The sequence below is a fragment of the Triticum dicoccoides genome, chromosome 5B (assembly GCF_002162155.2).
Source record: "Triticum dicoccoides isolate Atlit2015 ecotype Zavitan chromosome 5B, WEW_v2.0, whole genome shotgun sequence".
Classification (NCBI taxonomy): Eukaryota; Viridiplantae; Streptophyta; class Magnoliopsida; order Poales; family Poaceae; genus Triticum; species Triticum dicoccoides.
Window position 1 is genome coordinate 552,170,028 of NC_041389.1, and position 21,661 is coordinate 552,191,688.

The 21,661-nt window shown below is 49.0% G+C and overlaps 3 protein-coding genes across 9 annotated transcripts in view; all 3 read left to right on the forward strand.

Annotated features, from left to right (window-relative positions):
* The first annotated feature begins 13,039 nt into the window (after window positions 1-13,039).
* On the forward strand, window positions 13,040-14,097 carry LOC119306121 (RING-H2 finger protein ATL80-like). The gene has a single exon (XM_037582442.1). It carries the CDS (start codon window positions 13,225-13,227, stop codon window positions 13,777-13,779), a length of 555 nt encoding a protein of 184 aa, XP_037438339.1. The 5' UTR covers window positions 13,040-13,224; the 3' UTR covers window positions 13,780-14,097.
* Window positions 14,098-16,142: 2,045 nt separating this feature from the next.
* On the forward strand, window positions 16,143-17,555 carry LOC119311535 (RING-H2 finger protein ATL80-like). The gene has a single exon (XM_037587163.1). It carries the CDS (start codon window positions 16,264-16,266, stop codon window positions 16,825-16,827), a length of 564 nt encoding a protein of 187 aa, XP_037443060.1. The 5' UTR covers window positions 16,143-16,263; the 3' UTR covers window positions 16,828-17,555.
* A 77-nt stretch (window positions 17,556-17,632) lies between these two features.
* Window positions 17,633-21,661, forward strand: part of LOC119311536 — a 7,118-nt gene continuing 3,089 nt past the window's right edge. For 3 of the 7 annotated variants that reach the window (XM_037587165.1, XM_037587168.1, XM_037587169.1), the window contains exons 1-10: window positions 17,633-18,039; window positions 18,135-18,234; window positions 18,360-18,384; window positions 18,517-18,593; window positions 18,714-18,840; window positions 18,947-19,028; window positions 19,120-19,190; window positions 20,320-20,444; window positions 20,851-21,080; window positions 21,172-21,218. In XM_037587165.1, the coding sequence (XP_037443062.1) occupies window positions 18,010-18,039; window positions 18,135-18,234; window positions 18,360-18,384; window positions 18,517-18,593; window positions 18,714-18,840; window positions 18,947-19,028; window positions 19,120-19,190; window positions 20,320-20,329 (522 nt within the window). In that variant the 5' untranslated portion in view covers window positions 17,633-18,009 and the 3' untranslated portion in view covers window positions 20,330-20,444; window positions 20,851-21,080; window positions 21,172-21,218. Of the gene's footprint in view, window positions 18,040-18,134; window positions 18,235-18,359; window positions 18,385-18,516; window positions 18,594-18,713; window positions 18,841-18,946; window positions 19,029-19,119; window positions 19,191-20,319; window positions 20,445-20,850; window positions 21,219-21,661 lie in introns of all 7 variants that reach the window. The other 4 variants (XM_037587164.1, XM_037587167.1, XM_037587166.1 and 1 more) reach the window with 2 other exon arrangements.

Sequence of the window (21,661 nt, forward strand, 5' to 3'; positions counted from 1 at the left end):
GATATAAAAATCCTACCTAGTGAAGAGCAAACCTCTCACTCGGGGGCTTAGCTGCAGCCCAGTGCTCGCCTAAGTGGATTAAGGAATAAGTCGACTGCAGTGAGCGTCTTGCTTTGAACCTGCAAAAGACATTTCAAGCCAAAAGCAATCATGTTCAAACATCAAATTCAAGTTCGGAATGATACCTAAAGGAACCGAAAGTGCTCAGGCGCTAAGCCTGTTAAAGTTTATCGGTTACAACTCCACTCGGCATACCGAGGCAAATTTAAAGCGTCGAGCTTAAAAGAAGTTTTTTACCCCTCCTGTGGAGGGCTGGAAGGTGCAACAAACTCATCAAGATCAATTCCATCTGCGATCCGAGTGGCAGCAGCAATGAAGGTTTCCATAAAGGACCTGAAGTCGTGTTTCTTGGTGTTGGCCACCCGGAGGGCCGCCAGCTTGTCTTCTCGCGCATCTTTGCAGTGGACTCGGGCCAGACACAGAGCAACATCTGCACCGCACCGAGCCAAGGACTTTTTCCACTCCTGCACTCGACCAGGGACTGTGTTCAAGCGAGCCATCAGCGACTCGAGGTCGTGCTGGAGTGTCTCCCTGGGCCAGAGCGTTGAGTCGATGCGAGATGTGGCGACCTTCAGCCTTGCGAGATAGTCCACGACAGCTGCGACACGGGACTCCAGTCGGAAAACATTCATGGCAACTTCGTCGTTCACCGGAGAATTGACGGGGTCAAGGTTTGGTTCCAGCTGGCTAGTCTCTTCTTCAAAGTCTTGACAAAATTCTGCAAGGGCGATCACCGAGTCAAGGCAATGGTCGAATGGAAAAATTACAGTTGAAAATGATTGTTGAGCATAAAGGTTTACCTTCAAGCATAAGGAACAGCTTCTCGGCAAGACCACTCAGGAAGGCCTCCAGATCATTTTTCTTCCCAAGAGCAGCTTTCAGATTGGTATTTTCTTGTTCAAGCTTGGTGACTGAAGCTAACTTCTCGTCAGCAAGCTTGATCTTCTCAGCTAGTTCAAGGTCTTTTTTCTGTTGGGCCTCCTTCACCTTACCTGCAAGTTATAGCAAGATCAGATTTTGAAACAAATAAAGGGAAAAAGCAGTCGTCGAGGTCTCACCAAACATACCTTTGGTCTCCTCCTTTGCCTTCGTCAGATTCTCCTGAGCCAGCTTCAAATCCAGCTCGAGCTGAATGTGCTTGTTTTCCAGCTCAGTGTAGCGAGCCGCAAGGTCACAGGATCTCTGGGAAGAATCAATCGACTAAATATCAAAGATAATTCACTTCCGAGTGGAACAGGAAAAATCATGCGTTTCTAAGACTACAGCCGAATACAAGCATTCGACCGTAGTCTCGGGGACTACACCCAGTGGGTGCACTCAGCGTGCCCCCACTAATCCTGTTGAAGACAGAGTCGACCAGTCGACCTCAAAAAAAACAAGATGTATTCTTTAAGACTGTAATCGACTGCAAGCAGTCGACCACAGTCTCGGGGACTACACCCAGTGGGTGCACTCAGCGTGCCCCCACCGGTTTGCAAAATCCAGTCGCCATAGTCGAATGACGGAAAGACTGAACTTATAAAGCCTAAGGCCGACTGCCAGCAGTCGACCTTAGCCTTGGGGACTACACCCAGTGGGTGCACTCAGCGTGCCCCCACCGGTTTGCGAAATCCATTCGCCATAGTCGAATGACGGAAAGACTAAACTTATAAAGCCTAAGGCCGACTGCCAGCAGTCGACCTTAGCCTTGGGGACTACACCAGCGGGTGCACTCAGCGTGCCCCCGCTATCACGGAGTTTAAATCGACACACCCAGTGGGTGATTACTATAAATTCTGGAAAGAAAACAAGCGGTGGTCGACTGACCTGAACATTGCTTTGAAGGGCGGAACTGGCGTCGTAAGCTGTCTGGCTCGCATCCCGGATGGTCTTCAACTGCTCCATCATGATCCTTGCCTGGCGTATCGCCTCCTTCGCGGCGCCAGCTTGGTCCTCTGGGACGTGGTGCGTCGTGAAGAGGGAGGGCTGCAGAGCACTCGTCAGTGGATCTGCGAAGGACATAGTGTGTCGAGTGGTGTTCTCCTCCTCCGCGACCAGAGTCTCAGGCACCGTCACATCCTGGGACACCCTGCCGGCAGACGCTTTCCTACTCCTTTTGGGCTTCAGCAGTTCCTCATCTTCATCATCATCAGGGAGAGTGATAACAACATTGGATGGAGCTACAGAAAAGAATCAGAATTAGAGATCATGAGTCAGTCGACTAGAAACGGTGTTAAGAGTATAGTACCAGGTTTTGAGGTTGCTGCGTCCTCCATCTCATGGTCGTCAGCCTGGGCTGAGGTCTCAGAAGTAGCAGCACTGCAACTCCAAAGAATCAGTCGACTAACTCCAGCGCCAACCAGAGATAAAGTTCGCACAAAACAAGAAGACTTAAGCAGCATGATTACCCTGATATGGTGGGGATGGACACCTTCATCTTCGGCAGGAGCTTGGTCGGCTTTGACGGGGCCGCCCTGGGCTGCTTCAACGCCTTTTCAGTCGGCGCCGGAGAGGTGGTCCGAGGGCGCTTGGTCGACTGTGTAACAGTGGCAACCCCCTTGCCACGTTCAGTCGCAAGGTCATGGACAAGTTTCGACCGCCTTTCCGAGCGCGGTGGTGCGACCTCCTCCTCCTCCTCTTCTTCGTCCTCATCATCATCATCATCTTCATCGTCATCGTCATCATCATCATCCTCAGCGGCGTCCAAGTCCCACTCCTCCTCCTGGCTCTCGCCCCCGCTCGCTTCTCCCTCCTCAGTCGGAGCCTGTGCTCCATTGGGCATCGAGTACAGCTCAGTGAGGGCCTGATAGACATCAAGACAAAGATCAGGCGACCGATCGGTAGAGAAAACAGAAATAAATGTGACAAGAATACAATGGGAAGTGGAGCAGACATACCTTGTTTGGATCACTGTGGCAGTCGAGTGGAGGAATCCTTCTGGCTCCGCGAGGGTTATCCTTGTTCCCAGTAACAGCGGCCATCCACCTTTCCAGAGTGGCATCGTCGACTGCTTCTGGATTGACCCGAGTCACATCCTCAGTCCCGCAGTACAACCACATGCAATGGCTCCGGAACTGAAGAGGTTGGATACGACGCCTAAGAAAAACCTCCAGGAGATCCATACCCGTCACTCCCTCCCGAACCAACTGAACTACACGCTCCATCAGCATCTTCACGTCAGCTTTCTCCTCCGGAATCACCTTCAGAGAGGAGGGCTTGCTCACTCGGCCCATGGTGAACTGAGGGAGTCCACTCGACTGCCCCGGCGTCGACTGATCCTGGCAGTAGAACCAGGTCGACTGCCAGCCTCTGACTGACTCGGGAAATGTCATGGCTGGGAAGGTGCTCTTGTTCCTCACCTGGATCCCCAGACCCCCACACATTTGGACAACTCGGGTTTTTTTGTCGCCTGGGCTCACCTTTTTCACGGTCTGAGAGCGACACGTGAATATGTGCTTGAACAAACCCCAATGCGGTCGACAACCCAGGAAACTCTCACACATGGACACAAACGCGGCAAGATAGGCGATAGAATTCGGGGTGAAGTGGTGGAGTTGCGCTCCAAAGAAGTTCAAGAAACCACGGAAGAAAATGCTCGGCGGCAAAGAAAATCCGCGGTCGACATGGGTAGCCAGAAGCACGCACTCACCCTCTTCCGGCTGGGGCTGCCACTCTTTCCCCGGAAGCCTCGCGGCTCCATGAGGGATCAGGCCCTCGTTGGCCATGTCGAGGAGATCCTTCTCCGTGATGGTCGACTGGATCCAATCCCCCTGGACCCAGCCTTTCGGCAGGCGAGATCTAGACGAAGACCCGCCACGACTGGTGGATCTCCCCTTCGCCTTCTCCGTCGCCGACGCCTTCTTCGCGCGTTCCAACGCCGCCGTCTTCTCCTTGACCATGGCTGCCGGCGGGACGCGCGAGGGGAAGTTGTGCGGAGGCGAGAGCGAGCGTGTTGGGCGGAGACGAAGGGAGCAGAGAGAGAATGCTGAGGCACTGTTCAAAAAACCCTCACCGGGCGCATTTATAAGATCCCTTCCGAGTGGATGACAGGTGGGCCCGGTCGATCTAATCATATCCTGAACAGTTACGCGGACGCGATACGTGGCGAAAAAAGCGGCGCGGGGATCGAGGCGTCTATGCCCTGTCCCGTACGAACACCGCGGTCCGCCCCGCTTCGCGCGCTTCCCCAAATTTCGCATCCCGCGGAATCCGCGAACGGCAGATCGGTCTGCCAAACGCGGGATTTCCTGCGATCCGTCGCTCGGAAATCGGCGAAGTCCAAAAGATCACTTGATGAAGGAAAAGAATGGATCGAGTCGACTGAAGAAAATTTGCTCACTATCAACAAAGAGATTTTTTTTAGTTCAAAACAACGCACGACCAGTATGCGAAGGCTAATCGGAAACAACATCAACTCCTTCATCACTCAAGCCTCAATCCATTCGGGGGCTAATGATGGAGTCATGTACCTAGGGTAGGGTCACAGACCTGATCTAAGTACCCTGCCCAAGGACACCCTTAGAAGAGATCACCTTCCAGTCGACCTACGAGGGACTCACTCGACTGACTTGAAGGACTCGACCACGACGACTCACTCGACCACCGGAAGGTCAAGAGGCACTCTGCACTGCAACGGTCTGTAATTAAGTAGACTTTATGATAGTAAAGACACTTTATGTGGGGCGTTACCAGTTAAGCCCCGGACTTAATGTACCTTAAACCCTTCATTACATGGGTTGGCTGGGGTCCTGGCGCACTCTATATAAGCCACCCCCCTCCACAGGCAGAAGGGTTCGGCACCTTGTAATCCATATACACATAATCCACTCGACCGCCTCCGGGCTCCGAGACGTAGGGCTTTTACTTCCTCCGAGAAGGGCCTGAACTCGTACATCTCTTGTGTTTACAACCTCTCCATAGCTAGGACCTTGCCTCTCCGTACCTACCCCCCACTCTACTGTCAGACTTAGATCCACGACACCATATACTGTGCCGGGGCTGAACTCAACTGCGAGGAGCTCAGTCATTATGTTTCATGGCTTGCAAATCTTGATACTGTCAAGACAAATTTTCTTCCTGCATTTAGAAATGTTAGTACTGAAAATGTGTGACCAATAGTGTTCGTAATGAACTACGATCACATCTATTTAGGAAGGATGGTAAGATTTTTACTATTTGTCCTTAGTGCATCTTTTCCATACATTATTTTTGAAGCTAAACTTCATTGCTAAGCATGTTACCATACGATGTTCTTCAACAGGGACTCCCGATGAATGTTGTGCCTTATGGGATCGAGACTAAAGGTACCATGAGTATTATTAGCTTACGACCAAGATATCCTACAGATTACTTTAGTGCATTCAAGATTAGCGACGGATGCTTAATAGTGCAAGACTGGACCAAATATGTGATGGGGGAGCGCAGTGAAGTACTAGGGGCAGCAAACAGATGCGCTACCCACGATTAGGAGACAGGTTCATCTGCATGCTCCAACTTGATCAAGGAGGAGAGATATACATGTTTTATGTTATTTTACCTAAGAGAGAGCAGCAGGAGTGATTAGCTAGCTAGAAATGAGTATGAAAATGATGATGTGCTACACTATTACTATGATGATAAAATAGCTAGTGTTGGTGGTAATAACTATGATGATTATTATTAGCTAGTGTTAGTGGTGATTAAATAAATACTGTTGGTGGTAATGACTATGATAATGATTAAATAGCTTGTGCTGGCGGATTAGATTCAAGTGGAGGCAACATGTGGTGCACATCGAAAGTACTACTAGTCCAAACTAGATCAAGTTTGGATTAGTAGTATACTTTTGACATGCAACACATATTGCCTCCACTTGAACCTAATTCACCTTAATGTCACACACTGTTATGGACATAATGATGTAAACTTCATAACTGGTATTGTACCAATATTTGTACGATGGCGCATAAATACACTAAAAATAAAAAAATAAAAAAAGAATACTAGTAGCGCTGGAGAGAAAACACGCTGCCACTAGTTACATTAGCAGTAGTGTGGGAGTGAACGAAAGTTGCAGCTATTTGTCCTAGCAGTAGCGCATGCGGGCACGCGTTACTGCTAAGCAATAGCTGTAGTGCCTTATTAGTAGCGCGCCTACCCGCGCTACTAGTGAGCACAAAACCAGCGCTACTACTAGGGTTTTCCCTGTAGTGATATAGGATAGGAGAAGGATGGCCATGGAGGCAGACTGTCTCATCGATGGATGCATCGAACTGCTGCAGAACGGCCGGAGCCATGGCCGCAGGTGTTGGAAATATGCCCTAGAGGCAATAATGGTGTCATGCCGGTGATGAAGGTGATCATGCCGTGCCTCAAGATGGAGATCAAAGGCGCAACATGATATTGGCCATATCATGTCACTTTATGATTTGCATGTGATGTTTGTCATGTTTACATCTTATTTGCTTAGAACGACGGTAGCATAAATAAGATGATCCCTCACTAAAATTTCAAGAAAGTGTTCCCCCTAACTGTGCACCATTGCGAAAGTTCGTTGTTTCAAAGCACCACGTGATGATCGGGTGTGATAGATTCTAACGTTCACATACAACGGGTGTAAGCCAGGTTTACACACGCGAAACACTTAGGTTGACTTGACGAGCCTAGCATGTACAGACATGGCCTCGGAACACAAGAGATCGAAAGGTCGAACATGAGTCGTATAGTATATACGATCTACATGAAGATGTTCACCGATGATGACTAGTCCGTCTCACGTGATGATTGGACACGGCCTAGTTGACTCGGATCATGTATCACTTAGATGACTAGAGGGATGTCTATCTAAGTGGGAGTTCATTAAATAATCAGATGAACTTAATTATCATGAACATAGTCAAAAGGTCTTTGCAAATTATGTCGTAGCCTACACTTTAGTTCTACTGTTTTAAGATATGTTCCCAGAGAAAATTTAGTTGAAAGTTGACAGTAGCAATTATGCGGACTGGGTCCGTATACTTAGGATTGTCCTCATTGCTGCACAGAAGGCTTATGTCCTTAATGCACCGCTCGGTGTGTTGAACCTCGAGCATCGTTTGTGGATGTTGCAAACATCTGACATACACGTTTTGATGACTACGTGATAGTTCAGTGCGTAATGTTAAACGGTTTAGAATTGAGGCACCAAAGACATTTTTTTGAAACGCCGCAGAACATATGAGATGTTCCAAGAGCTGAAATTAAGATTTCAGGATCGTGCCCACGTCCAGAGGTATGAGACCTCCGACAAGTTTCTTAACCTGCAAAGTAAGGGAGAAAAGCTCGATCATTGAGCATGTACTCAGATTGTCTGAGTACTACAATCACTTGAATCGAGTGGGAGTTAATCTTCCAGGTAAGATAGTGATGGTTCTCCATAGTCACGGCCACCAAGCTATTAGAGCTTCGTGATGAACTATAACATATCAGGGATAGACATGATGGTCCTTGAGCATTTTGCGATGTTTGACACCGCGAAAGTAGAAATCGAGTAGGAGCATCAATTGTTGATGGTTAGTAAAACCACTAGTTTCAAGAAGGGCAAGGGCAAGAAGGGATACTTCATGAAATGGCAAATCAGTTGCTGCTCTAGTGAAGAAACCCGGGGTTGAACCCAAACCCGAGACTAAGTGCTTCTGTAATGAGGGAATGGTCACTGAAGCAGAACTACCCTAGATACTTGGTAGATGAGAAGGATGGCAAGGTTGACAGAAGTATATTGGATATACATTGTATTAAATGTGTACTTTACTAGTACTCCTAGTAGCACCAGGGTATTAAGATACCGGTTCGGTTGCTAAGTGTTAGTAACTCAAAATAAAAGAGCTATGGAATAAACGGAGACTAGCTAAAGGTGAGATGACGATGTGTGTTGGAAGTGTTTCGAAGGTTGATGTGATCAAGCATCGCCTGCTCCTCTACCATCGAGATTTGTGTTAAACCTAAATAATTGTTATTTGGTGTTTGCGTTGAGCATATACATGATTGGATTATGTTTATCGCAATATGTTTATTCATTTAAGGAGAATAATGGTTACTCTGTTTATTTTAATAATACCTTCAATAGTCTTTCACCTAAAATGAATGGTTTATTGAATCTCGATCCTAGTGATACACATATTCATGCCAAAAGATATAAGATAGTAATGATAGTACCACATACTTGTGGCACTGCCACTTGAGTCATATTGGTATAAAACACATGAAGAAGCTCCATGTTTGATGGATCTTTGGACTCACTCGTTTTTGAATAACTTGAGACATGCAAATCATACCACATGGGCAAGATGACAGAAAGGCCTCGTTTTCGGTAAGATGGAACAAGAAAGCAACTTGTTGGAAGTAATACATTTTGATGTGTGCAGTCCAACGAGTGCTGAGGCACGCAGTGGATATCGTTATGTTCTTACTTCACAGATGATTTGAGTAGATGCTAAGTATATTTACTTGATGAAACACAAGTCTGAATTATTCAAAGGTTCAAGTAATTTCAGAGTGAAGTTGAAGATCATCGTGACAAGAGGATAAAATTTCTATGATATGATCATAGAGATGAATATCTGAGTTACGAGTTTGGCACACAATTAAGACATGGTGGAAATTGTTTCACAACTAATACCGCCTGGAACACCATAGTGTGATGGTGTGTCCGAACATCATAACTGCACCCTATTGGATATGGTGCATACCATGATGTCTCTTATCGAATTAGCACTATCGTTCATAGGGTTAGGCATTAGAGACAATCGCATTCACTTTAAATAGGGCACCACGTAATCCCGTTGAGATGACACCGTATGAACTATGGTTTAGAGAAACCTAAGCTGTTGTTTCTTGAAAGTTTGGGGCTGCGACGCTTATGTGAAAAAGTTTCATCCTGATAAGCTCGAACCCAAAGCGGATAAATACATCTTCATAGAACACCCAAAACAGTTGGGTATACCTCCTATTTCAGATCCGGAAGCAAAAGTGATTGTTTCTTAAACGGTTCCTTTCTCGAGGAAAAGTTTCTCTCAAAAGAATTGAGTGGGAGGATGGTGGAGACTTGATAAGGTTATTGAACCATCACTTCAACCAGTGTGTAGCAGGGCACATGAAGTTGTTCCTATGGCACCTACACCAATTGAAGTGGAAGTTGATGATAGTGATCATGAAACTTCGGATCAAGTCACTACCAAACCTCGTAGGACGATAAGGACAGGTACTACTTCAGAGTGGTACGGTAATGCTTTCTTGGAGGTCATGTTGCTAGACAACAATGAACCTACGAGCTATGGAGAAGCGATGGTGGGCCCGGATTCCAACAAATGGCTCGAGGCCATAAAATCCGAGAGAGGATCCATGTATGAAAACAAAGTGTAGACTTTGAAAGAACTACTTGATGGTCGTAAGGCTGTTGGGTACAGATGGATTTTAAAAGGAAGACGGACAATGCTGGTAAGTATCACCATTAAGAAAGCTCGACTTGTCGTTAAGATGTTTTTCGACAAGTTCAAGGAGTTGACTACGCTGGGACTTTCTCACTCGTAGCGATGCTAAGAGTCTGTTGGAATTATATTAGCAATTACTGCATGATTTATGAAATCTTGCAGATAGGATGTCAAAACATTATTTCCTCGACGATATTCTTGAGGAAAGGTTGTATGTGATACAACCAGAAGGTTTTGTCAATCCTAAAAGATGCTAACAAGTATGCAAAGCTCCAGCAATCCTTCTAAGGACTGGAGTAAGCATCTCGGAGTTGGAATATACGCTTTGATGAGATGATCAAAGATTTTGGGTTTATACAAAGTTTATGAGAAACTTGTATTTCGAAAGAAGTGAGTGGGAGCACTATAGAATTTCTGATGAGTATATGTTGTTAACATATTGTTGATTAGAAATGATGTAGAGTTTCTGGAAAGCATATAGGGTTATTTGAAAAGTGTTTTTCAATGGAAAACATGGATTAAGCTACTTGAACATTGAGCATCAAGATCTATAAGGATAGATCAAAATCGCTTAATAGTACTTTCGAACGAACACATACCGTGACAAGATTTTGAAGGAGTTCAAAATAGATCGGGAAAGAAGGAGTTCTTGGCTGTGTTATAAGGTGTGAGTATTGAGTAAGACTCAAGACATGACCACGGCAGAATAGAGAGAAAGGACGAAGGTCGTCCCCTATGCTTCAGACGTAGGCTCTATAGTATGCTATGATGTGTACCGCACCTGAAGTGTGCCTTTCCATGAGTCAGTCAAGGGGCACAAGAGTGATCCAGGAATAGATCACAAGACAACGGTCAAACTTATCCTTAGTAACTAGTGGACTAAGGAATTTTCTCGATTATGGAGGTGGTAAAAGAGTTCGTCGTAAAGGGTTACGCCGATGCAAACTTTGACACTAATCTGGATGATTCTGAGTAGTAAACCGGATTCGTATAGTAGAACAGTTATTTGGAATAGCTCCAAACAGAGCGTGGTAGCTGCATCTACAAGATGACATAGAGATTTGTAAAGCACACACGGATCTGAAAGGTTCATACTCGTTGACTAATAACCTCTCTCACAAGCGAGATATGATCAAACTCCATGGGTGTTGAATTCATTACAATCACATAGTGATGCGAACTAGATTATTGACTCTAGTGCAAGTGGGAGACTGTTGGAAATATGCCCTAGAGGCAATAATAAAATGGTTATTATTGTATTTCCTTGTTCATGATAATTGTCTATTGTTCATGCTATAATTGTATTAACTGGAAACCGTAATACATGTGTGAATACATAGACCACAACATGTCCCTAGTGAGCCTCTAGTTGACTAGCTCGTTGATCAATAGATGGTTATGGTTTCCTGACCATGGACATTGGATGTCATTTATAACGGGATCACATCATTAGGAGAATGATGTGATGGACAAGACCCAATCCTAAGCATAGCACAAGATCGTGTAGTTCGTTTGCTAAGAACTTTTCTAATGTCAAGTATCATTTCCTTCGACCATGAGATTGTGCAACTCCCGGATACCGTAGGAATGCTTTGGGTGTACCAAACGTCACAACGTAACTGGGTGGCTATAAAGGTGCACTACAGGTATCTCCGAAAATGTCTGTTGGGTTGGCACGAATCGAGACTGGGATTTGTCACTCCGTATGACGGAGAGGTATCTCTGGGCCCACTCGGTATTGCATCGTCATAATGAGCTCAATGTGACTAAGTAGTTAGTCACGGGATCATGCATTACGGAACGAGTAAAGTGACTTGCTGGTAACGAGATTGAACGAGGTATTGGGATACCGACGATCGAATCTCGGGCAAGTAACATACCGATTGACAAAGGGAATTGCATACGGGATTGCTTGAATCCTTGACATCGTGGTTCATCCGATGAGATCATCGTGGAACATGTGGGGGCGAACATGGGTATCCAGATCCCGCTATTGGTTATTGGCCGGAGAACGTATTGGTCATGTCTGCATGGTTCCCGAACCCGTAGGGTCTACACACTTAAGGTTCGGTGACGCTAGAGTTGTTATGGGAAATAGTATGTGGTTACCGAAGGTAGTTCGGAGTCCCGGATGTGATCCCGGACGTCACGAGGAGTTCCGAAATGGTCCGGCGGTGAAGATCGATATATTGGACGAAGGGTATTGGAGTCTGGAAGTGTTCCGGGGGTACCAGGCTATGGCCAGCATTGACCGAAAGGTGTTTTGGGAGCCCCGGCAAGTGTTGGAGGGCTTCATGGGCCAAAGGGGAAGGGGCAAACCAGCCCACTAAGGGGTGGTACGCCCCCACACCATTTCCTACGTTATTTGGGGAGGTGGGGCACCTCCACCTGGATTGGGAGGCAATCCTCCACCTGCTTGGCTTGGGGGGCAAGTCTCCCTAGGATTTTCCCTAGGGAGATCCAATCTGCTTGGCCGCCCCTAGGGGAAACCCTAGGGCGCCTCCCCCTCTCCCCTTGCCCCTATATATAGTGGAGGGGTGGGAGGGCAGCCGCACCTCTTCCCTGGCGCAGCCCTCTCCCTCCTCCAACACCTCCTCCTCCGTAAGTGCTTGGCGAATCCCTGCCGGAGAACCACGAGCTCCATCACCACCATGCCGTCGTGCTGTCGGAGTTCTCCCTCAACTTCTCCTCTCCCCTTGCTGGATCAAGAAGGAGGAGACGTCCCCGGGCTGTACGTGTGTTGAACGCGGAGGCACCGTCATTCGGTGCTTAGATCGGAATCTACCGCGATCTGAATCGCTACGAGTACGACTCCTTCATCCACGTTCTTGTAACGCTTCCGCTTAGCGATCTTCAAAGGTATGAAGATGCTCATCCCCTTCTCTCTCTTATTGCTAGAATCTCCTAGATTGATCTTGGTGATACGTAGGAAAATTTTGAATTTCTGCTACGTTCTCCAACAGCAGGGTGTCGGACGAGGAGCAAAAAGGCCGCCGGCTGTGACCCTACGGTTTGCAGGGGAGGAGATGGAGAAGTGGAGGAGAGGGGGAGGAATTACCTCGAGAAGTACCGGCGGAGGAGGACGGCGGCGGCGGGGCGACGCTTTGTCTCGGTGTGTCCCGTTCCGCGCGGGTGCCCTCGAGGCTGGCCAGCCGCGTGGATAGGAGGGGAACGAAGGGGATCGAAGGGACTCGGCTGTGCGAACCCCGTGAAACAAATGGGTAGACGAGGATTAGCGAGGTTTCTGGGCCTTGCGGGGTTAATCCTCTAGAAACCTTGTCAATCCGCTCGTACCAAATGAGGGCTCAAGGGTCAAAGGTTTTCCGGGAAAGTGCGAGAGATGCTTGTATCTCCATCTCGAGTACAAGATTCTAAATTTTAAATAAATGCACTCCTAAGTAGCAAAGCATAGATTAAGTAGCCCAGATATGTCGCACCTAATTTGGAGAGTGACATGTACCCAGTTGTAGGGAAAATGGCGACGAAAAAGGCAGGGAGATTGGAGTGTAGCAATGAAAATATTCCACAAGAATGGTTCGAAAGTGACACTCACGCTTAGCATGAGCTTCGCTATGAATCATATCTTAGCATGACCGATCTAATCCTGACATTTAAAACCGCAGCTCAAACACCTACTGTAACACACAACACGCCGGCGACCTAAACCGGCCCCTCCATCCCCTGCTGCCACAGTGCTCTCAAGTCTAATCACACCCTGTCCCACCGAGAAAGAACGAGAATGCCGCGCCACCTGCTGCAGCAGCCCGTCGACCGCCTGGCCGCGATGGCCGCCGCGCCGGCCGCGGTTGCCGGCAGTGGGACGAGCCTGCGCACGGAAACGCTGCTCATCCTGGCGGCGGTGCTCTGCTTCCTGCTCTGCGTGGTCGGGCTGGCCATGGTCGCGCGCTGCTCCCGCATGTGCAATCCCTCCGCCTTCTCCGTCGAACCGCCGGGCGCAATGGCCAAGGCGCCGTGCGAGGGGATGGAAAAAAAGGCGCTGGAGTCGCTGCCGACCGTGTCGTGGCAGCCGGAGTCGAGCAAGGAGGTGGACGAGGACGAGCCGGAGCGGCCGGAATGCGCCATCTGCCTGGCGGCGTTCGCACGCGGCGACGAGGTGCGCGTGCTCCCGCGCTGCGGCCACGGCTTCCACGCCGCCTGCGTCGACGTGTGGCTCCCCTCCAGCTCCACCTGCCCCTCCTGCCGCCGCGCCCTCGTCGTCGCGGCCGCCCAATCGCCGGCAGCCACCGAGTCGCCCCCTCCTCAGACGAGCAGGCCTCGGCTGCCGGCACAGTAGCCGACGAGTCCGGACGGGGCGCGTCCACCTCTGACCTTTCTTTTGTCAGCTAGCTCTCTGTTGTTGGTACTTGTGCAGCTGGTGGGTACACGTACGTACAAAATGCAACTGTACAGCGTGTGATGGTGCATCACTTAGTTAATTTCTGTCTGTAACATATTTCATCTGTAAATACTTGTAGATCGGTCACTTTTAGTTGATTGATTACTAACAAAATCTGGCCGGCGACGCGGACTATAAAAAGAGAAGAAGACGCAGACGTGTGTGCTGCATGTTGCGTATACGAAGCAGACGTACGGCCGGGCACCTACGCTTTCGGTAAAGATCATCCTCGTCACCAAGATGCGTACATGTTCATGTCGACCGATGGCTTCAGTGTGGTCAAGCGTCAATCATGGCGGCGGTCGTGCTCACTCCGTCGCGTCGGTGAGGTGGTGGCGCCGGCCGGGCACGAGGAGCGGGATATTTTAGGCTGCCCTGATGTGGTACGTTACGTACGTATGCCGGCCTTCACGGACGGACGCCGGGCCGTCCATCGCCATGAATGATCGAGGGAGGTCTCTCTCTCTCTCCCTAGTGCGGTTCATGGCGATCCGTCAACCTCACGTATACAAATGATCGATGCCCATTCCGACCACCCAAGCTACCCAGAGCATGCAAGTGCAACAACCTCGACGCGCCACCAAGTTTCTTCGAATTGCTTCTATCGATTCGATTCGAGGGTTCCTTGACCTCTCGCGCTCCGTGCCCTCAAGTACTATTTCTACCCTGGCCCCGGCACCGTCGGCCGGCGGCACGGCGAAGCAGCATCGGTCGATCCACGTAGACCGGTAAAAAGAGGATGCTTTCTCCAGTCAAGTGCATGGCAACCACCAACCACGTCCAGGTCGGTGTTGACAATGGGACTATCTTATCTTGCCCCCTGGCTGGGTGCGGATCCATCGATCGATCGAGTAGGCACTGATCTCCATCTCCTTTGTTTATGGCATCGATCGCGTTATCCCATCGGTCGGTCGGTCGGCCTCCTTTACGCTTTGCTTTGCTTTGCTTTCGTCGCCCCCTTTCGATCCTATTCTAACCACCATGATTGACATCTAGATAGATCACAAGTGGCGGCAAAAGGAGAGCAGCTAAAAGAAAGGAAAACGTGATCGGTCGATCGATCCAATGGAATCCAAAAGGGCATGCAGAGTGTCCCAAGTTGCATGCGCGGAGCGGGCCGCCCCAATTCGTGCTGCCGGCGTCCGTCCGTCCGTCCGTCGGGCTCGCGCGGGTCGCCACCGCACTACGTACCCTAGGCCCGAAGGCCATAGTGGTAGACTAGCTCCAGCACAGTGAGTGAAGGTTTTAGGCCGCGCGCGCGCACGTGTTGCCGCGCAATTTGACCGACGACAACGTTCTTCTCCACGTTCATGCATTGAATCGAGACGGGTTTAGGTTTTGCACCATGTTGTAGCGCTTGTAGTAATTAATACCCCCTCCGTCCGAAAATACTTGTCATCAAAATGGATAAAAATGGATGTATATAAAACTAACATATGTCTAGATACATCCCCTTTTATCAATTTTGATGACAAGTATTTCCGGACGGAGGGAGTAGCAACCAGTGCCAAAAGTGAGTAGTACTAGCAGTACAAGTGGGTGTGCATATTTTCCTTGCCTGAAACAAAAGGTTGGTGCGTAGAGTAGCGTAGGTAGGGCGCGCGGCGGATATGTTATCCGGATAGATCTTGGCTTTGCTTTGGCACACGTATCTGACGTGGCGGACGACCTTACACATGGGCCTGGTCGGTCACTCTCTCACCTCCCGTTATTCCTGCTCATCGTAGTACTAGCTAGCTAGTGTAATATGAGTCGTTGCTTTCATCGTACCCGCTCGATCGGTCGGCTCACTTGAGTTGTCTGCTCATTTCTGATACGCACGTACTACGTACTACTCCCGAGAGTACGAACTTGTACACCACTTTCACCGTGACCAAGTACTAGCAAAGTTGTAGCATCTCCCCCTCGAGTACAAGTCTCGAATTTTTTTATCTTATGAAGAAGAAAGGCAGGAAGTAGCAATAGATCAATCACTTAACTAGTCCAGATCGGTCGCACCTAAATTTTGAGAGTGACATGTACCCAGTTGTAGCTGAAAAGGCGAAGAAGAATACAGGGAGTGTACCAATGAAGACATTCAACGAGAATTCAAACAAGAATTGGTCGAAAGTGACACTCCCACTTATATCAGCTTAATTGTCAATCATATCCCTACTACCTAAGCTTAGCCACCCACTTAGTACTGTATGACCCGGCTAATCCGGACACTAGCTATAAAACCGCTGCAGGAGCACCCAACTCTTGCCTCCTTCGCAACTCCCGCTACACAGTGAGCACACTGAGAGACGACCTAAATTGGCCCCGCGCGCTCGTTGGCACGGTGCTCATCTCCCTCATCCTGTCGGCCCGTCGGCCCACCGGCCACCGAGAACGAACCAGACAATGCCGCGGCACCTGCTGCAGCAGTCCGTCGACCGCCTGGCCGCGATGGCCGCGCCGCCGGCGGCCGCCATGGCCGGCGGGGCGACGAGCGCGCACACGGACACGGTCCTCATCGTGATCGCGGTGCTCTGCTTCCTGCTGTGCGTGGTCGGGCTGGCCATGGTCGCGCGCTGCTCCCTGCTCTGCAACCCCTCCGCCTTCTCCGTCGACGGGCTGGCGGCCAAGGCGCCGTGCGGTGGCCTCGAGAAGAAGGCGCTGGAGTCGCTGCCGACCGTGTCGTGGAGGCCGGAACAGAGGGAGGTGGACGAGGAGGAGGGGGAGCGGCCGGAGTGCGCCATCTGCCTGGCGGAGTTCGCGCGCGGCGACGAGGTGCGCGTGCTCCCGCACTGCGGCCACGGCTTCCATGCCGCCTGCGTCGACGTGTGGCTCCTCTCCAGCTCCACCTGCCCGTCCTGCCGCCGCGCCCTCGTCGTCGTGTCGCCGGCGCCGCCAACCACCCATCCTCCCGCGGGTGCGACGACGTGCTGTGGCGTGGCAGGCCGCTGCCGGCCGTCGGCATCGTAGGCGACCGACCGGCCGTCTACATACATATCCTGGCCTGTTCACGCAGCTGCTGCAGAGTACAGATTATGTTCATACGTAGTCGCTCACGTACGTACATACGCGCCATTTGATTAGTTGTTTACATACATTTCCCATGTGTTGTGTCATCCGAACATATCAGTATACCGTACACTTGTATACGCGTACGTGCAACTGGATGGTGTGCATGCGATGGGTCGATGATGCACCACTTACATGTGTCTGTAAAAGCTTTTTTCCTCATTAAAACCTGTGGATACATGCATCTAGATCTGGCCCTCTAAGAGCATCCACGGCTGGACTTGGCAAATCCGGCCCCTCAAACGACCGCAGACGCGTCCGGGACGCATCCGCGGGCACTGGCTGTGTACCCCTCAAATGTTGCGTCACACATCCACATCCCATTGTTAGAGTCTGGAACAAAATGAAGGCTCCTCAGACCATTGGATTTTGGACCGTCCGATTGCGTGTCCAATTGTTAGAGTCTGGAACAAAATGAAGGCTCCTCAGGCCATTGGATTCTGGACCGTCCGATTGCGTGTCCAAACGAGATCTGGCCGTTGGATCGCGAGATGGATCGATCCGGACCGTCGGATCGCGAGATGATCGATTCGGACCGTCGGATCGATAGAAACACTGCTACAACACTCCAGTTCATGCCGCCGCCTGTAATTTCCCTGCCCCACCGAGGGCATTCTCGTCTTTTCACACTATCCCCGTCGCGCCCCTTCCTTTCTCTCGTGCCCCAGCCACCGCCGCCGCTCGCCCCATCCCCACCCCCCTCGCATCGCCACCCCCACCCCTCCTCCCATCCCCTAACCCTAGCTCCTCCCCTACGTCTCGCTGCCTGGCCTCCTCCCCTCCCGTCGTGCTAGCGCATCCTCTGCCGCCATCGTTGCTCGCCCCGGTCCCCGTCCTGCAGCGGTGGCCGAGGAGGACTAGCCGCGCCACGGCCGCACATCCCGTCCTGCAGCGATGGTCCACGGGATCGGCACCGGCACCGGCCTCCTTGCTCCCGCTCGAGTCATGGAGGGACAACCAGCAGCGGCGGCCCAGGAGATCGACGACTAGCGAGGCGAGTCGCCTTCGATTCTGCAGGAGCCCGATGGCTGTCTCCTCCTCCACAGCCGCACACGAGCGGCCAACCCTGGACTAGGTCGCGACATGAGAAGCGGACGTCCGAGGCATGTCCAGGTGCGCCCCTCTCCCTCCCTCCTCCTCTGTGTGTGCGCGCGCGCGTGTGTGTGTTCGTGTGGGACTGATTCCGTTCGTCCGCGCTGGCTTGGCAGCGCCACTGCCCGCTCGATACGTCCCCCGCCCCAGCTGCCGACCCCCTCCTCCACGGCGGCGCCTTCGTCCCCGGCGATGCACGGCAGCAGCCCACTACAGGTGATATTTGATTTCATGGTGATGTACATGCTTTGCATGCTTAATCCTAGCACTACTTCTGTTTTCTTTTGCACACAAGGGAACTTGCTATTCCTGCGGTCATTGATTAGTAAACAAAGAGGCAGGAGGGAGGCAGCAATGGATAAGAAGGTAACAAAGATAGATGCTCTCATTGGCAGCGGCTTTCGTGGAGGGTGGCGTGCAGGACACCTTCGCCCCGAAACCATAGTTGTACGTGCGGGTGCGGGTGCGCTGACGTCTCTCTGCTGTGTGGTGGCGCAGGACGGTGAAGATAGGGGACAAGAGCTGCTCGCTGCAGCCGCTTGTCGGCGGCCCCAACGGCCTCGTCCCCTGCCAAGGCAAGGATGGATGATTATACTGTTCTCCCTTCCAGTTCATCTCTGCACTCTACTCATTCAAACATGCCTTGCTATTTCACCTTAGTAACAACAATGGATGGCATTGGTTGATTGGTACAGATGATAAGCCGCGAGATGGCGGTGCCGCCGATGGTCAGCCGCAGGACGAGACCAGGGACAATAGGCCCCTGATCGACAATAACACCGTGCAGACGCTGTCCAGCAAGGACATCGAAGCGATGAAGCGGTGAGGATTCAATTGAACGTTGTCCACATGTCCTGCTCGAGTAGGATATTTATTTTCCTTTCTCTGTTTTTTAATGAGATCTTGATGTCGTGCGGGTTTTTAATAGGGAGGATGCCAGCGGTGACGCCATCGTGGAGGCTTTGATAGCAAATGGCTCCACATTTGGAAATAAGACAGTGTTCTCACAGGTTGGCATCCGTTACTTATTGTCTGGTTTGTTTCCTTGCTGTTTTGGTGGAACACTGAGGTCTGATTTTGTATGACCGTTTTCGGTTGCAGGAGAAATACAAGCTGAAGGAACAAAACAAATATGCGCCTAAAGTGCTTTTGCGGCGCCCCTCTACCCGAAGGTATCTCATGACACTCTGTTTGTAGAAGGAAAGATATGTCATATATTTTGTAAGCAAATACTATCAAATTTGTGGTTCTGTGTGAGTGTGATTGTCACGCATGCGACCATATGTAGTATCACACATTTCATTTTAATATAAAGATGCATCTTCTGATTAGCTCTTTGCGGTGGATGTCCTGCCCAAAGTAGCGAACCAGTTTCTCTGGAGTATCTTCTTAACTGCAGTTTGAGGATTGTTGTAGTGTATGAATAAAGTAGGACAAGTAAGAAAGAACCGCTGCTTTATTTATAATTTCGCTACAACAACTGATGAAAGCACATCTAGCTCTATGGTGGCAATGTAGTTTTTTTTGTAGGGGGTGGCAATGTAGTTTGTTGTGGCTAAAATTTACTTAGCCCAACTAACCTTAGGTCAGACCAACTTCGGCGAGTGGTGTATTCCAACATACAAATTCAGTGCATTTGAATCAAGAGATGAAAGTGGTTGGAGGGGGGAAATAAGAAAGACTAAAATGCAATGTTTTTAAGCTTATAGCCTATGGAATTTGAGACCGGCTGTTGTTCTTTTTGAATATTCTTGTATCCTCTGTTTACTTAAAAAGTGGTGTTCAGAACAAGAAATAAGTTCTGGCCGCATAAAAGTTGCAGTTCAGAATCCATTTGTTAGGTTGGTCGGGGTGGGAATGGGAGGGTTTTAATTTCTTAATAGAACATGTCCCGTTTTCCAAGTTTTGGTTTGAAAGATTACCAAGTGAACTGGATTTAACGTAGTTATTGGAAAGTTAGCATAATTTTGAATTAATTTTGTTGTAAGTTGTATTTACATAGTGCTTGGCACTTGAAAAAATATTTTCCTTTTTTATTTTGTTCATTACTCTTAATATATACTACTAGAAAGTGTCTACTAGAAAGTGTGTAAATTATCTAATTTTTTTGTTCCCTTTTATGCTACCCCATCTATGAGACATATTTCAAGAAGTACCCAGCTCGAATAGGGTAACTATTTCCGTTTCATTACTTGCTAGAGCCAATCTATTATTTTTTCCTTCTCACCATCATAGTCAATTTCTTGATCTTGCATAGCTGTAGCACTTGGTTACTTAATGCTGTCTTTTCTTGTTCCTCAGGTTTATGTGAGTTGATGCGCTCTCCCTCTTGTTGTCTATGGCAATTGTTGGTGCATATTCAGATGTGCTTGCCGATGATATGGTTGGGGGTTTAGTTGTTGGAGCTGTATCTGAACACTTAGGAGGTAAATTATGCTTTCTTCTATGGTAATGGATATTATTTGGTGTTAAATTAAACTTTCCAATTGAATGATACTGTTTTAACCTTGCTGTTTGTTGACAAATCACCCTGATTTAGTGGGAAATTGTTATGTGCTGTGGCATGTAATAACTAATTCTCTCACGAGTCACATTACTTGTTTCCACAAACTGCAATATACATCTCCGAATATGAAAGCTTTAGGCTGACCTGCCATTGCCAGCTCGAGGTGTTTGTTAGTATTTGTGAATGTGCGAAGTAAACCTGATTCTTGTGTGTTGTGCATCGCCATTTACATATCTTATTAATGAAAATCATTGCTGATTATCTCTGTTATATAGGTATTTCCACACAAATTTTATATCCAAATCTTGTCATTCATGTTGTTGCAGGGATTTGCGCGGTGGAGACAGCTATCCATTTGTGCGGTCATTGGATTAGTAAACAGAGAGGGGGGAGGGAGGGAGCAATGGACAAGAAGGCAACAAAGATGAAGATGCTCTCGTCGGCAGCGGCTTTTGTGGAGGGTGGCGTGCAGGACACCTTCGACGACGCCTGCATCATCTGCCTTGAGAACTTCTGCGACAGCGAGCCCTCCGATAGCGACCTCTCTCTTGCGGATGTAATGGTGATTGGCGATGGAAATCTTTTGATTTGGTGGTAGACGTGTCGGAAGTTGAAGCTGTTCTGGTTCTTGTTTTGAATTGTCACAGGTTACAAGCTGCAAGCATGATTTCTATCTCCAGTGCATCCTTGAGTGGTGAGGACCATGCTTTCTTTTCTTTGCAATTTCCCCTCAAGTTCTTTGACCACTTGATTAGAAATTTAGAATGATATTGCCTGAAACTATCATACAAGTACGCATTTTGCTGTTGTTAGTTTGTTCATTGGCCTTGGCTTTATTTAAAAGTGTATGTTTCATGGGCCTTGGCTTTATTTAAGAGATACCTCGCCGGCTCTTTTTTTAAAAGCTAAAGGGACTATCTGATTTGTTCTCTCTGGTCTGCTACCACCCCTTATTCTTGGGCTTTGGTCTGCTACGTTTGGCCTGATATTCTTCTTTGGTGTCCACATGAGAAAAAAAGGATGCCTATGATCAAATAGCAATCACTTATTTTTCTAGGTTGTATAGATTTCTTGAATTACCTGCAGTATACTTCTTTGTCAACTAATATATGTCTCCCTGACAATTTCAACAAATAC